Consider the following 13,038-nt stretch of genomic DNA (forward strand, 5'->3'; position numbering starts at 1 on the left):
TTGAATCCGAGAGGCAGAGGTTGCAGTAAGCTGAGATCGCGCCATTGCACTCCAGCCTGGGCGACAGAGCGGGACAACGTCTCAAAAAAAAAAAAAAAAAAAAAAGCCAAAGGTAATTTCCCCTAGGGAGGCACGGGGTGTTCCCTTCTAGGCACGCAGGCCCCTAAAATCCCTTCGGGCGGGCGGGTGTGGGGAGACCAGGCGGCTAGGAGACCCGGGCGGCGTTAGGGGATGCGAGCAGACTCGCTCAGCTGGGGAATTGGCGGCAATACTGCCAGGAGGCGGAACCTAGGGCGCTCGGCGACGCGGTCCTGCGGACTGTCGCTAGTGAGGCACCCGCCGGCCCGGAAGGGACTGATGTGAACTGTGGCCACGGCAGCCATCGCGCTTTGCAGTTCGGTCTCCTGGTGTACGGCCAACGCCAAGCAGGGGATTGCGTTCTCTCCAGTCGCAGGTGAGTGACAGCCCCTCCTTCTGGGAGGACCGGCGGGCAGCAGCTATGGATCCCCTAGAAGGCGCACTTTTAGGGCCAAGACCTGCTCTGGGTCCCTGCCTGTGGCACTGCGTGAAGGGGCGCCTGTTTTTCACCCCGGGGTTAGGCGGCACGAGGGAGGACAGGTCTCATCCATACTCCGCAGGGCCGTCTGATAGCCCTCGGGGCAGAACACTGCTGCTGTCAGACGCTGGTCTTTTCAGGAAAGAACGAGATGGCTGCAAGCAAGCCCCTTCCTTTCCCTGGGCCTCAGCTTCCTTAGCTGGTTAAGTGGAGGTGGCGGATCTCACTGACAGCTGAAGAGGCTATGACGCGGCCTTGTGTTTTCAGCGCTCCCAATTAGTGTAGAGGCAAATTGAGCTTCCTTACTAGTACTGGTTAACGTTTTCCGTAGCCCAAAGTTCCAGTTGAGTGGAAAAAAATAACAGTTTTGAGAGAACTGTACTGATTTTTATTTTTATTTTTAAAATTTTTGTTGTTGTTTTGAGACAGAGTTTCCCTCTTGTCACCCAGGCTGGAGTGCAGTGGCACGATCTTTGCTTACTGAAATCTCTGCCTCCTGGGTTCAAGCGATTCTCCTGCCTCAGCCTCCCGAGTAGCTGGGACTACAGGCGCCCGCCATCATGCCCGGCGAATTTTTTGGTATTTTTTAGTAGAGATGGGGTTTCACCATGTTAGTCAGGATGGTCTCGATCTCCTGACCTCGTGATCCGCCCGCCTCGGCCTCCCAAAGTGCTGGGATTATAGGGGTGAGCCACCGCATCCGGCCTAATTTTTCTATTTTTAGTAGAGATGGGATTTCTGGCCATGTTAGCCAGTCTGGTCTCCAACTCCTGACCTCAGGTGATCTATTCGCCTCCGCGTCCCAAAGTGCTGGGATTAAAGGCATGAGCCGCCTCACTGGGCCACTGTACTGATTTTTAAGGTGTTGAAACTTTTCCAAGATAAAAATTTGTTTTAAAACAGCTAAAACTTTGACATTGTTAGCTGAAAGAACCAAATTCGTCAGCAATTTAAGGTGTTTGGTACATTGGACAAAATGAGGTGAAGAAGTCCTTTTAACTTGAAAAATTAAACCTACTATTATTTATTTGTGTGTTCTTACATCAGCCTCTATATTACCAAGTGTCTTTGAAGACGTCCTATATTCTGTGTTAAAATATCAGTGAAGAGTAAGTCGCATTGAAACAATGAAAGGAGGAAAGAAAAGGAACATTTATTGACTACTATGAGTAAGCCACTAGCTGTCATTTTACAGATGACAAATAAATGGTAGTGCCAGTATAGCAAAGCAACATGAATATCTACTATTGTACCTTTCAGTAGACTTATGTCTGTCACCAAAATGTTTTGAACTTAAAAAATGTTAAGATCGTTCATTGGCATTTTCTGAGTTTGTAGAAAAGGAAGGTGTCTTCATTTTAGAAATATCAGAGATGCATTGTCAGTAATTATAAAGATTAGCAGTTTAAATAAGGTACATTTTAACCTTCCTTTGACTCGCATTATTATACTGGAATGGAAATTCAAGCAAGAATTAAGAAAAAAGATGAGTCTAACAGAAATGAAAATCAGCCTGGGCAACATAGCAAGACCCAGTCTCTCTCCAAAAAAAAAAAAAAAAAAAATTGCTGGGTGCAGGGCTCTGGCTAGTAAGCCAGTAGTCCCAGCTACTCGCTGCTGAGATGGGAGGATTGCTTGAAGCCGGGTCAAGACCTGTGACCTGTGATCATGCCACTGCATTCCAGCCTGGCTGACAGAAAAGGACACTGGTGCTAAAAAAAAAAAAAAAAAAAAGAAATAGCAAAAGAAATGAAAATCATTGCCACATCATTTGAAGCTTATAAGTTAGAATGCTGTATTAGTATCTCTTTTCTTTTTTTTTTTTTTTTTTGAGACGGAGTCTTGCTCTATCGCCCAGGCTGGAGTGCAGTGGCTCCAGGCTCACTGCAACCTCCACCTCCAGGCTTCAAGTGATTCTCCTGCCTCAGCCTCTCAAGTAGCTAAGATTACAGGCGTGCACCACCACACCCTGCTAGGTATATTTCTACACTTTTTTTTTTTTTTGAGATGGAGTTTCGCTCTTGTTGTCCAGGCTGGAGTGCAGTGGCATGATCTTGGCTCACTACAACCTCCGCCTCCTGGGTTCAAGCGGTTCTCCTGCCTCAGCCTCCTGAGTAGCTGGGATTACAGGTGCACGCCACCACGCCCAGTTAATTTTTGTATTTTTAGTAGAGATGGTGTTTCACCATGTTGGTCAGGCTGGTCTTGAACTCCTGACCTTGTGATCTGCCCGCCTCAGCCTCCCAAAGTGCTGGGATTATAGGCGTGAGCCACCACACCTGGCCCATTTTTGGATTTTTTTTTTTTTTTTTTTGTAGAGACGGGGTCTTCCCATGTTGCCCAGGCTGGTCTCAAACGCCTGTGTTCAAGTGATCCCCCACCTCAGTCTCCCAAAGTGCTGGGATTACAGACGTGAGCCATCATGCCCAGTTCATCCTTTTTTTTTTTTTTTTTTTTTTTTTTTAAAAAAGACAGGGTCTCACTTTGTTGCCCAGTTTGGAATGCAGTGGTGTGATCATAGCTCACTGCTTGAATTTTGGGGCTCAAGCAATCCTCCAGCCTCAGCCTCCTGAGTAGCTGGGACTGCAGTTTCTTGCTACCATACCCAGGTAATGTAAAAATTTTTTTGTACCAGGCATGGTGGCTCATATCTGTAATCCTAGCACTTTGAGATGCCGAGGCAGGTGGATCTCGAGGTCAGGAGTTCAAGACCAGCCTGCCAAGATGGTGAAACCTCGTTCCTACTAAAAATACAAAAAAATTAGCCAGGCATGGTGGTGGGCGCCTGTAATCCCTGTTACTTGGGAGGCTGAGGCAGAGAATTGCTTGAACCCAGGAGGCGGAGGTTGCAGTGAGCCGAGATTGCGCCACTGCACTCCAGCCTGGGTGACAGAGTGAGACTCTGTCTCAAAAAAAAATTTTTTTTTTTATTTAGAGATGGGATCTTGTTATGTTGCTCAGGCTGGTCTGTAACTCCTGGTCTCAGGTGATCCTCTTGCCTTGGCCTCCCAAAGTGCTGGGATTACAGACATGAGCCACTGTGCTCAACCTGGATATTTGTATTCTAGGACAGTTACTACATCCATTTCACCACAGCATTACCATGCTTTGCATCCCAAAGTTATTAGTGCATTGATTCTACAGTCATACTCCAATGTCATATTTGCCTCTTTAGACTGTTTTGTCCCTTATTTTCTCCCAGCAGTACTTTTTGGTTATTTGTATTTTGTCATCTTATGCGTATTTTTTTTTTTTTTTTACAGGACCCTTAGAGCTAATGTGTATTTTTTATTTTTTATTTTTTTTGAGACAGGGTCTCACTGTCACCAAGTGCATGCTATCACGTCTGGTTAATTTTTGTATTTTTTATAGAAATGTGGTTTTTCCATGTTGCCAAAGCTGGTCACGAACTAAATATTTATTTATTTATTTATTTTTTGAGACACAGTCTCGCTCTGTCACCCCAGCTGGAGTGCAGTGGCATGATCTTGGCTTACTGCAACCTCTGCCTCCCAGGTTCAAGCGATTCTCCTACCTCAGCCTCCTGAGTAGCTGGGATTACAGGCATACGCCACCACACCACGCTAATTTCTGTTTTTTTAGTAGAGACGGGGTTTCTCCATGTTGATCAGGCTGGTCTCAAACTCCTGAACTCAGGTGATCTGCCCGCCTCAGCCTCCCAAAGTGCTGGGATTACAGGCATGAGCCACTGTGCCTGGACATTAATATGAGCCAGGCATAGTGTGGCGTATGCCTGTAGTCCCAGGTACTCAGGAGGCTGAGGTGGGAGGACTGCTTGAGTCCCTGAGATTGAGGCTGCAGTGAGCAGAGACCATGCTCCTGAACTCTAGCCTGGGTGAAAGGGAGACTCTTGTCAAAAAAATAAAAAGTGGCCGGGCGCAGTGGCTCACACCTGTAATCCCAGCACTTTAGGAGGCTGAGGAGGGCGGATCACTAGGTCAGGAGATCAAGACCATCCTGGCTAACATGGTGAAACCCTGTCTCTACTAAAAATACAAAAAATTAGCCAGGCGTGGTGGCAGATCCCTGTAGTCCCAGCTACTCGGGATGCTGAGGCAGGAGAATGGTGTGAACCCAGGAGGCGGAGCTTGCAGTGAGCAGAGATCACGCCAGTGCACTCCATCCTGGGCGACAGAGCAAAACTCCATCTCAAACAAAAAAAAAAAGAAGTAAATGGTTTCGTGTAATTATTCATGTAAATCAGTTTTAAATATTAAATGCCATATAAGCTTTTAAAATTTGCTTTAAAATTTTTTCTATAATAGCTTTTTTGAGATATAGTTGATAAACCATAAAATCGACCTTTCAAAATTGTACAATTAAGTGTTTTTAGTATAGTCGCAATGTTGTGTAAACATAGCCACTGTCTAATTCCAGAACATGTGATCATCCCAAAAAGAAACCCAGTACCCATTAGCAATCATTCCCCATTTTTCCTTCCTTCAGTCTGACAACCACTAATATACTTACTCTATGGATTTATGTATCCAGGATATTTCATTTAAATGAGCCATCCATATAAGTTTAATGGAACAAGGCTTTAAGAAGTTACTTGTAATCTGAGATTCTGTTCCATTACATCCTTTGCACTGATTTTCATGTTACTTGAGTAGATCACTTTTCTAATCTGCATAGAGACTTTTCCTGTTTGGTATTGGTGCAATAAATAAATCTGCTGACGTGTGTATGTTTCCTTGTTCTTGACCTTTGCTCTTCACATGTCTTAATAGTGTGTTCATGGTGTTGTGTAACCTGTTTTCTGGGCTCAGGTATCTGTTTGCAGCTAAGTAACTTTTATTCTTAGTTGGGCATTTTTACTTCTACTTAAAACAACAACAACAACAACAAAATAGTTAATTCTGTTTCTAGTTACTCCTAGTTTGTTTTAAGATTCCTAGAAAGCACAATTTTTTTTTTTTTTTTTTTTGAGGCAGAGTCTTGCTCTGTCGTCCAGGCTGGGGTGCAGTGGTTCGATCTTGGCTCACTGCAACCTCCACCTCCTAGTTTCAAGTGATTCCCCTGCCTCAGCCTCCTGGTTAGCTGGGATTACAAGCGTGCGCCACAACACCCAGCTAATTTTTGTATTTTTAGTAGAGATGGGGTTTTTGCCACGTTGGCCAGGCTGGTCTGGAACTCCTGACCTCAGGTGATCCACCCACCTCGGCCTCCCAAAGTGCTGGGATTACAGGTGTGAGCCACTGTGCCTGGCCGAAACCACAATTTTATTTATTTATTTATTTATTTTTTTTTTTGAGAGGGAGTCTCGCGCTTTCGCCCAGGCTGGAGTGCAGTGGCCGGATCGCAGCTCACTGCAAGCTCCGTCTCCCGGGTTTGTGCCATTCTCCTGCCTCAGCCTCCCTATAGCTGGGACTACAGGCGCCCGCCACCTCACCCGGCTATTTTTTTGTATTTTTTAGTAGAGACGGGGTTTCACTGTATTAGCCAGGATGGTCTCGATCTCCTGACCTCGTGATCCGCCCGTCTCGGCCTCCCAAAGTGCTGGGATTACAGGCTTGAGCCACCGCGCCCGGCCCGAAACCACAATTTTAAAGAAATATATATATTATTATCTTCTAAAGCAGAGTTTGTCTGTGTCTTATTAGATTATCTCTCTTGGGACAAATTTTACAACAGCAAATTGGTACCATTCTTATGCAAAAATCCTTTTTCTTTCCAGGCTTTTCACCATTCCTTAGCTCTCACCTACCAACAATCATCTTCAATGAGGACTTTGCCACTTGATTCACAGTCTGTATCAGTACCCTCCAGTCTTCCAGGTGATTACACTGCCTGTCAGTGTGGACAGTGTACCCTCTAGCCTGGCTTCCAGTATCTTTCACCTTCATTTTTTTTTTTATCTGTCCATGCCAGAACGAGGCCTTGGAGTTTGCCACCACCCAACCCTGAACTTCTCTTGAATTCTTGAACCCCCTATATTCTCTTCCACTTTGCTGGCACAATTCTGGCCCACCTTTCACCTCTCTCACCCTTTTCTGTTTTTGGCTTAGAGAGTTTTTCTACCCTATTTTCCCAATTCTGTTCTGTGAGAAGCCTGCCTTTGATCACCGCCCCATGTCTGCATACTACCTTTCTTTACCTTTGTCCACTCAACTTGAACTTCTGATCAGATCCCTACAGCCCCTCTCACTAGTACTCTCAAAATCCTGTTCCCCTTGTCCTTTTTCATTTCTATCCTGGATATTCTAATCTCTAGTCACTCCATGTTGAGCACTGCTAGTGGAGGGTGGAAGGTTGTAAATCAGCACAGATTGGCACTGCTGTGAATGCTTGAGTTTCAATTCCAACTGAGTCCTTGGCTTTTTTTGGCACTCTTAACTTGATTCATTCCCCACAGTAGCTATTGTAATGCTTGCTCTGCTCCTCAAAAATTCTCTATACCCCTTCACTTTTGGAGTCAGATTCTCACCACCTCCACAAATTTTCTGGCCATCTTTCCTTCTAATCTTAGACAGAGAGATATGCTCTCAGTCCAAGCTCCTCTTGGGACTTTGTCGCTTTTGGTTAGTTCCTTCCTTCCCTATAACTTCTTCTATTCCACTAGCTCCTTCTCTTCAGTTTATCATCATACTCAAGCCTCACTCTCTTTGAGAAGAAAATTTCACTTCCAGGCCTGGTGCAGTGGCTCACGCCTGTAATCCCAGCACTTTTAGAGGCCGAGGCAGGTGGGTCACTTGAGGTCAGGAGTTCGAGACCAGCCTGGCCAATATGGTGAAACCCAGTCTCTATAAAAAATATAAAAATTAGTCAGGTGTAGCGGTGCCTGCCTGTAATCCCAGCTACTCGAGAGGCTGAGGCAGAAGGATCGCTTGAACCTGGGAGGAGAAGGTTGCAGTGAGCCAAGATCGACCCTGGGCGCCAGAGTAAGACTCTGTCTCAAAAAAAAAAAAAAAAAAGAGAGAAAATCTCCTTCCCTTATCCCATTTCCCACATTTAAAAAAAATGATTTTAGTTTTTTACCATTTGAAATATTTTGAAACAGGAATCTCTCCTCACTGCCTCAGAGTAAATGGGGTATTAACCTCTTACCCCATTTACTGTCACCCTGGCTGGAGTGCAGTGGTGTGATCTTGGCTCACTACAATCTCTACTTCCGAGGCTCAAGCAATCGTCCCACCTCAGCCTCCTGAGTAGCTGGGACTACAGGTGTGCACCACCACGCCTGGCTAATTTTTTTTTTTTTTTTTTTTTTTTTTGAAATCTCACTCTCTCACCCAGGCTGGAGTGCAGTGGCGTAATCTCCACTCACTGCAACCTCTGCCTCTTGGGTTCAAGTAATTCTCCTGCCTCAGCCTCCTGAGTAGCTGCGATTACAGGGGCCCACGACCACACCCAGCTAATTTTTGTATTTTTAGTACAGTCGGGGTTTCACCATGTTGGCCAGGCTGGTCTTGAACTCCTGACCTCAGATGATCCACCCACCTTAGCTTCCCAAAATGCTGGGATTACAGGAGTGAACCACTGTGCCTGGCCTAATTTGTGTATTTTTAGTAGAGTCAGAATTTCACCATGTTGGCCAGGCTGGTCTCGAACTCCTGATCTCAGATGATCCACCCGCCTCGGCCTCCCAAAATGCTGGGATTACAGGCATGAGCCACCACCGCACCTGACCTCACTTCTTTTTTTTTTTTGAGATGGAGTCTCGCTCTGTTGCCCAGGCTGGAGTGCAGTGGTGCGATCTTGGCTTACTGCAGCCTCCACCTCCTGGATTCAAGTGATTCTCCTGTCTCAGCCTTCCAAGTAGCTGGGACTACAGGCACGCGCCACCATGCCCAGCTAATTTTTGTATTTTTAGTAGAGATGGGGTTTCATCATGTTGGCCAGGATGGTCTCGAGCTCTTGACCTCATGATCTGCCTGCCTCGGCCTCCGAAAGTTCTGGGATTACAGGCCTGAGCCACTGTAACTGGCTGCCTCACTTCTTAATAACAACAACCAGGCTTATTTTATGTATTTTACCTCATTTGATCTTTATACACCCTGAGAGATTTTTCAGAAGAAATTTATAACTTGTCCAAGGTCACACACTTTATGAATCCTGGAGATAGGCTCTGCTCTGCTTTAAGCACCAAAGTGCTGAGATTACAGGCATAAGGGCAAAGGTGTTAAGATGGCAAAGTATGAGTTATCCACAATGAATGGTAAGCAGTTTACTTTGACCTAGGGAAAGCTGCAAGTAAGAAAGTAATATGTGTTGCCAGGCGCAACACATATTTTTGTATTCTACTAAAAATACAAAAATTAGCCAGGTATAGTGGCTGGCACCTGTAATCTCAGCTACTTGGGAGGCTGAGGCAGGAGAATCACTTGAAGCCGGGAGGCGGATGTTGCAGTGAGCCGAGATTGTACCAATGCACTCGAGCCTGGCGACAGAGGGAGACTCCGTCTCAAAAAAAAAAAAAAGAAGGGTAGAGACAAATTTTGAGGTTAAGATGGTTGTTTAGGAGTGTGACATAAGTTTCTTGACCAGGTGGTTCCTGTGAGAACCAAAGAAAGCATGAGTCTTCACTGCAAGAAATTGATAGGACTAGGGATGAGTGGATATGGGATATGAGGGAGGCGAAGGAATTACTTGTCAGAGTCATGAGCTGGAGTGATTTTATTTTATTTTTATTTTTTATTTTTGAGACTGGGTCTCACTCTGTCACCCAGACTGGAGTGCTGTGGTACAATCTCAGCTTACTACAACCTCCGCCTCCCAGGCAATCCTCTTGCCTCCTGAGTAGCTGGGACAGGTGCATGCCAGTATGCCTAGCAAATTTTTTATTTTTTGTAGAGACAGGGGTCTTGCTTTATTACCCAGGCTGGTCTTGAACTCCTGGCCTCAAGTGATCCTCCCACCTTGGCCTCCTGAGTAACTGGGATTACTGGCATAAGCTCCCACACCCAAACCTGAAAGAGAGAGAGAGAGAGAGAGAGAGAGAGAGAGAGAGAGAGAGAGTGTGTGTATATATATATATTGTTTTTTGAGACGGAGTCTCACTCTGTCACCCAGGCTGAAGTATAGTGGCTAGATTTCGGCTTACTGCAGCCTCTGCCTCCTGGGCTCAAGCAATTCTTGTGCCTCAGCCACCAGACAAGCTAGGATTATAGGCATGCACCACCACGCCCAGCTAGTTTTTGTATTTTTAGTAGAGTTGGGGTTTTGCCATGTTGGCCATGGCTGGTCTTGAACTCTTGGCCTCAAGTGATCTGCCTGCCTTGGCCACTCGAAGTCCTGGGATTACTGGTGTGAGCCACCACGCTTGGTCAAAAGTATATTTTTATATATGTGATTTTTTTTTTTTTTTTTTTGATACGGAGTTTCGCTCTGTCACCCAGGCTGGAGTGCAGTGGCACAATCTCGGCTCACTGCAACCTCCGCCCCTGGGTTCAAACAATTCTCCTGCCTCAGCCTCCGTAGTAGCTGGAATTACACACGTGTGCTACCACGCCTGGCTAATTTTTTACTTTTAGTAGATATGGGGTTTCGCCACGTTGGCCAGGCTGGGATGTGATCTTTCTTAAGAGGCTTTTTTCCTTCTTATTTTCCATATTACCCTATCGGTTTATCAAGGGATATATCAAGTAAATACTGAATTTTCTACTATGATTTAAAAGATTTTTTATACCATTCAGTAATGGCCAGGCATGGTGGCTCACGCCTGTAATCCCCAGCACTTTGGGAGGCACAGGTGAGAGAATGGCTTAAGCCCAGGACTTTGAGACCAACCTGGGCAACATAGTGAGACCCCTATCTCTTTAAAAAAACTTGATAATATGATTACATTTGAAAAATACAGAAAGATAACACCGAGAAATTTACCACCTGGAACCAATTGCTAATAAGACGAACATAAAGAGAAAAAGTCTTTTTATTCCACACAGGTATAATTAGACTTGGAAACTTACTTTATTAATATAACCTTCCTTCTCCTCCTCTTTCTCTTCTCCCTATTTTTCTTCCTCCCTCTCCCCAACCACCCACAATGAGGTTCGATAAATACCTCATAGGCCGTATATACTATAAAGTATTTTTTTTTATTTTTTGAGACAGGATCTTTCTTTGTTGCCCAGGCTGACGTACAGTGGTACAATCCTGACTCACTGCAGTCTTGACTTCTCAGGCTCAAGGGATCCTCCTAACTCAGCATCCCAAGTAGCTGGGACTACAAGCATGAGCCACCATGCCCAGCTAAATTTTTTTCATTTTTGGTAGAGACAGGGTCTCACTATGTGGCCTAGGATGGTCTTGAACTCCTGGGCTCAAGCCATCCTCCTGCCTGTACCTCCCAAAGTGCTGGGATTACAGATGCTAGCCACCATACCCAGCCTAAAATTTTTTTTTTTTTTTTTTTTTTTTTTTTGAGACGGAGTCTCGCTCTGTCACCCAGGATGGAGTGCAGTGGCCAGATCTCGGCTCACTGCAAGCTCCGCCTCCCGGGTTCATGCCATTCTCCTGCCTCAGCCTCCTGAGTAGCTGGGACTACAGGCGCCCGCCACCTCGCCCGGCTAGTTTTTTGTATTTTTTAGTAGAGATGGGGTTTCACCGTGTTAGCCAGGATGGTCTCGATCTCCTGACCTCGTGATCCACCCGTCTCGGCCTCCCAAATTGCTGGGATTACAGGCTTGAGCCACCGCGCCCGGCCTAAAATTTTTCTTAAGTAACATTTGTGATACATATCTTGAAACTTTTCTATATTTAGGATAATTTCCTTTTTTTTTGAGACTCTTTCACTGTGTCACCCAGGCTGAAGTGCAGTGGTGAAATCTTGGCTCACCCTCCTCCTCCCCAGTACAAGTGATTCTTGTGCCTCAGCCTCCCGAGTAGCTGAGATTACAGGTGCTAGCCACCATGAACAGCTAATTTGTGGTGGTGTTGAGATGAAGTCTCGCTCTGTCGCCCAGGCTGGAATGCAGTGGCGCGATCTCAGCTCATTGCAGCCTCCGCCTCCCAGGTTCAAGCAATTCTGCCTCAGCCTACTGAGTAGCTGGGATTACAGGCACGCGCCACCACGCCCAGCAAATTTTAATGTTTTTAGTAGAGACCAGATTTCACCATGTTGCCACCCTGGCTGGTCTTGAACTCCTGACCTCAAGTGATCCGCCTGCCTCGGCCTCCAAAAGTGCTGGATTACAGGTGTGAGCCACCGCACCCAGCCTCTATATTTAGGATAATTTCCTTTTTTGTTTTTGTTTTTTGAGACGAGTCTTGCTCTGTCACCCAGGCTGGAATGCAGTGGCACAATCTCCGGTCACTGCAACCTCCGCCTCCCAGGCTGAAGCAATTCTCCTGCCTCAACCTCTGGAGTAGCTGGGACTACAGTAGCGCACCACCACGCCCAGCTAATTTTTGTATTTTTAGTAGAAATGGGGTTTCACCATGTTGGCCAGGATAGTCTCAAACTCCTGACCTTAAGTGATCCACCCACTTCAGTCTCCCAAAGTGCTGGGATTACAGGCGTGAGCCACTGCACTTGGCCTGTATTTAAGATAATTTCTAAAGGTAGAATTCTTGGGTCAAATAATATTAACAGATATACTATTGCCTAATTGATTTTGTACCAATTTATGCTACCACCAAATGTGCCTCTTTTACCACATCCTTTCTCGTCCTGGCTGTTATAATTCTTTTTCATTTTGCTACTTTAATGGTCAAAGAATGGTTTCTACTTGATATTTTAATGTCATTTTGGGTTTTTGTTTTGTTTTGTTTTTAAGACAGGGTCTCACTCTGGCACCCAGGCTAGGGTGCAGTGGTTTGATCAGGGCTTACTGCAGCCTTAACCTCCTGGGCTCAAGTGATCCTCCCACCTCAGCCTCCTAAATAGCTGGGACTTCAAGTGCATACCACCACGCCTAGCTAATTTTTTATTTTTTTGTAGAAACAGGGTTTCGCCATGCTGCCCAGGCTGGTCTTGAACTCCCAATCTCAAGCAATCCTCCTGCCTAGCTAGGCCTCCCAAAGTGCTGGAATTTCAAGCATGAGCCACCACACTCAGCCCACATTTTGTTTTTTATGCACAGTATAGATCATATTAGACCAGCTTGGATAAGAGTGTGCAACTCTTTGTAGTAAGGTTGCTGTAGGATTATCTACTCAGAGTTGGTGTTTAACAGTATTGGCGTTTAATGTATATTGGTGTTTAATGTTGACTACTAAATTAAAAACTCTTTTTTTTCAGACCCTATCAGATTTGGATATGTCCTTCATATTTGATTGGATTTACAGTGGTTTCAGCAGTGTGCTACAGTTTTTAGGTAATGGTGGTCCTTTATTCTCTATAGTTATCCCCTTTGGTCTTATTTAATAGTGCTTATCTGTGTCAAGTCTCTTAAGAACAGTTAAGAATATAGGCTTTGAAATCATACATAGATGTTCAATTACTCATTGTATCGCTTTTAAATTAAGTAATCTTTGGCAAATTACTTTTTTCACCTTAGCCTGAGTTTTCTTATCTGTAA

At 45.2% G+C, this 13,038-nt stretch overlaps 1 protein-coding gene across 2 annotated transcripts in view; it reads left to right on the plus strand.

Annotated features, from left to right (window-relative positions):
- The first annotated feature begins 329 nt into the window (after positions 1-329).
- Positions 330-13,038, plus strand: part of SAR1B (secretion associated Ras related GTPase 1B) — a 32,485-nt gene continuing 19,776 nt past the window's right edge. The window contains exons 1-3 of one of the 2 annotated variants that reach the window (XM_038007726.2): positions 371-454; positions 6,255-6,354; positions 12,759-12,834. In XM_038007726.2, coding sequence (XP_037863654.1) covers positions 12,777-12,834 — 58 coding nt within the window. In that variant the 5' untranslated portion in view covers positions 371-454; positions 6,255-6,354; positions 12,759-12,776. Of the gene's footprint in view, positions 455-6,254; positions 6,355-12,758; positions 12,835-13,038 lie in introns of both variants that reach the window. The other variant, XM_008014468.3, reaches the window with a different exon arrangement.

This window comes from Chlorocebus sabaeus, chromosome 23 (genome assembly GCF_047675955.1).
Source record: "Chlorocebus sabaeus isolate Y175 chromosome 23, mChlSab1.0.hap1, whole genome shotgun sequence".
Classification (NCBI taxonomy): domain Eukaryota; kingdom Metazoa; phylum Chordata; class Mammalia; order Primates; family Cercopithecidae; genus Chlorocebus; species Chlorocebus sabaeus.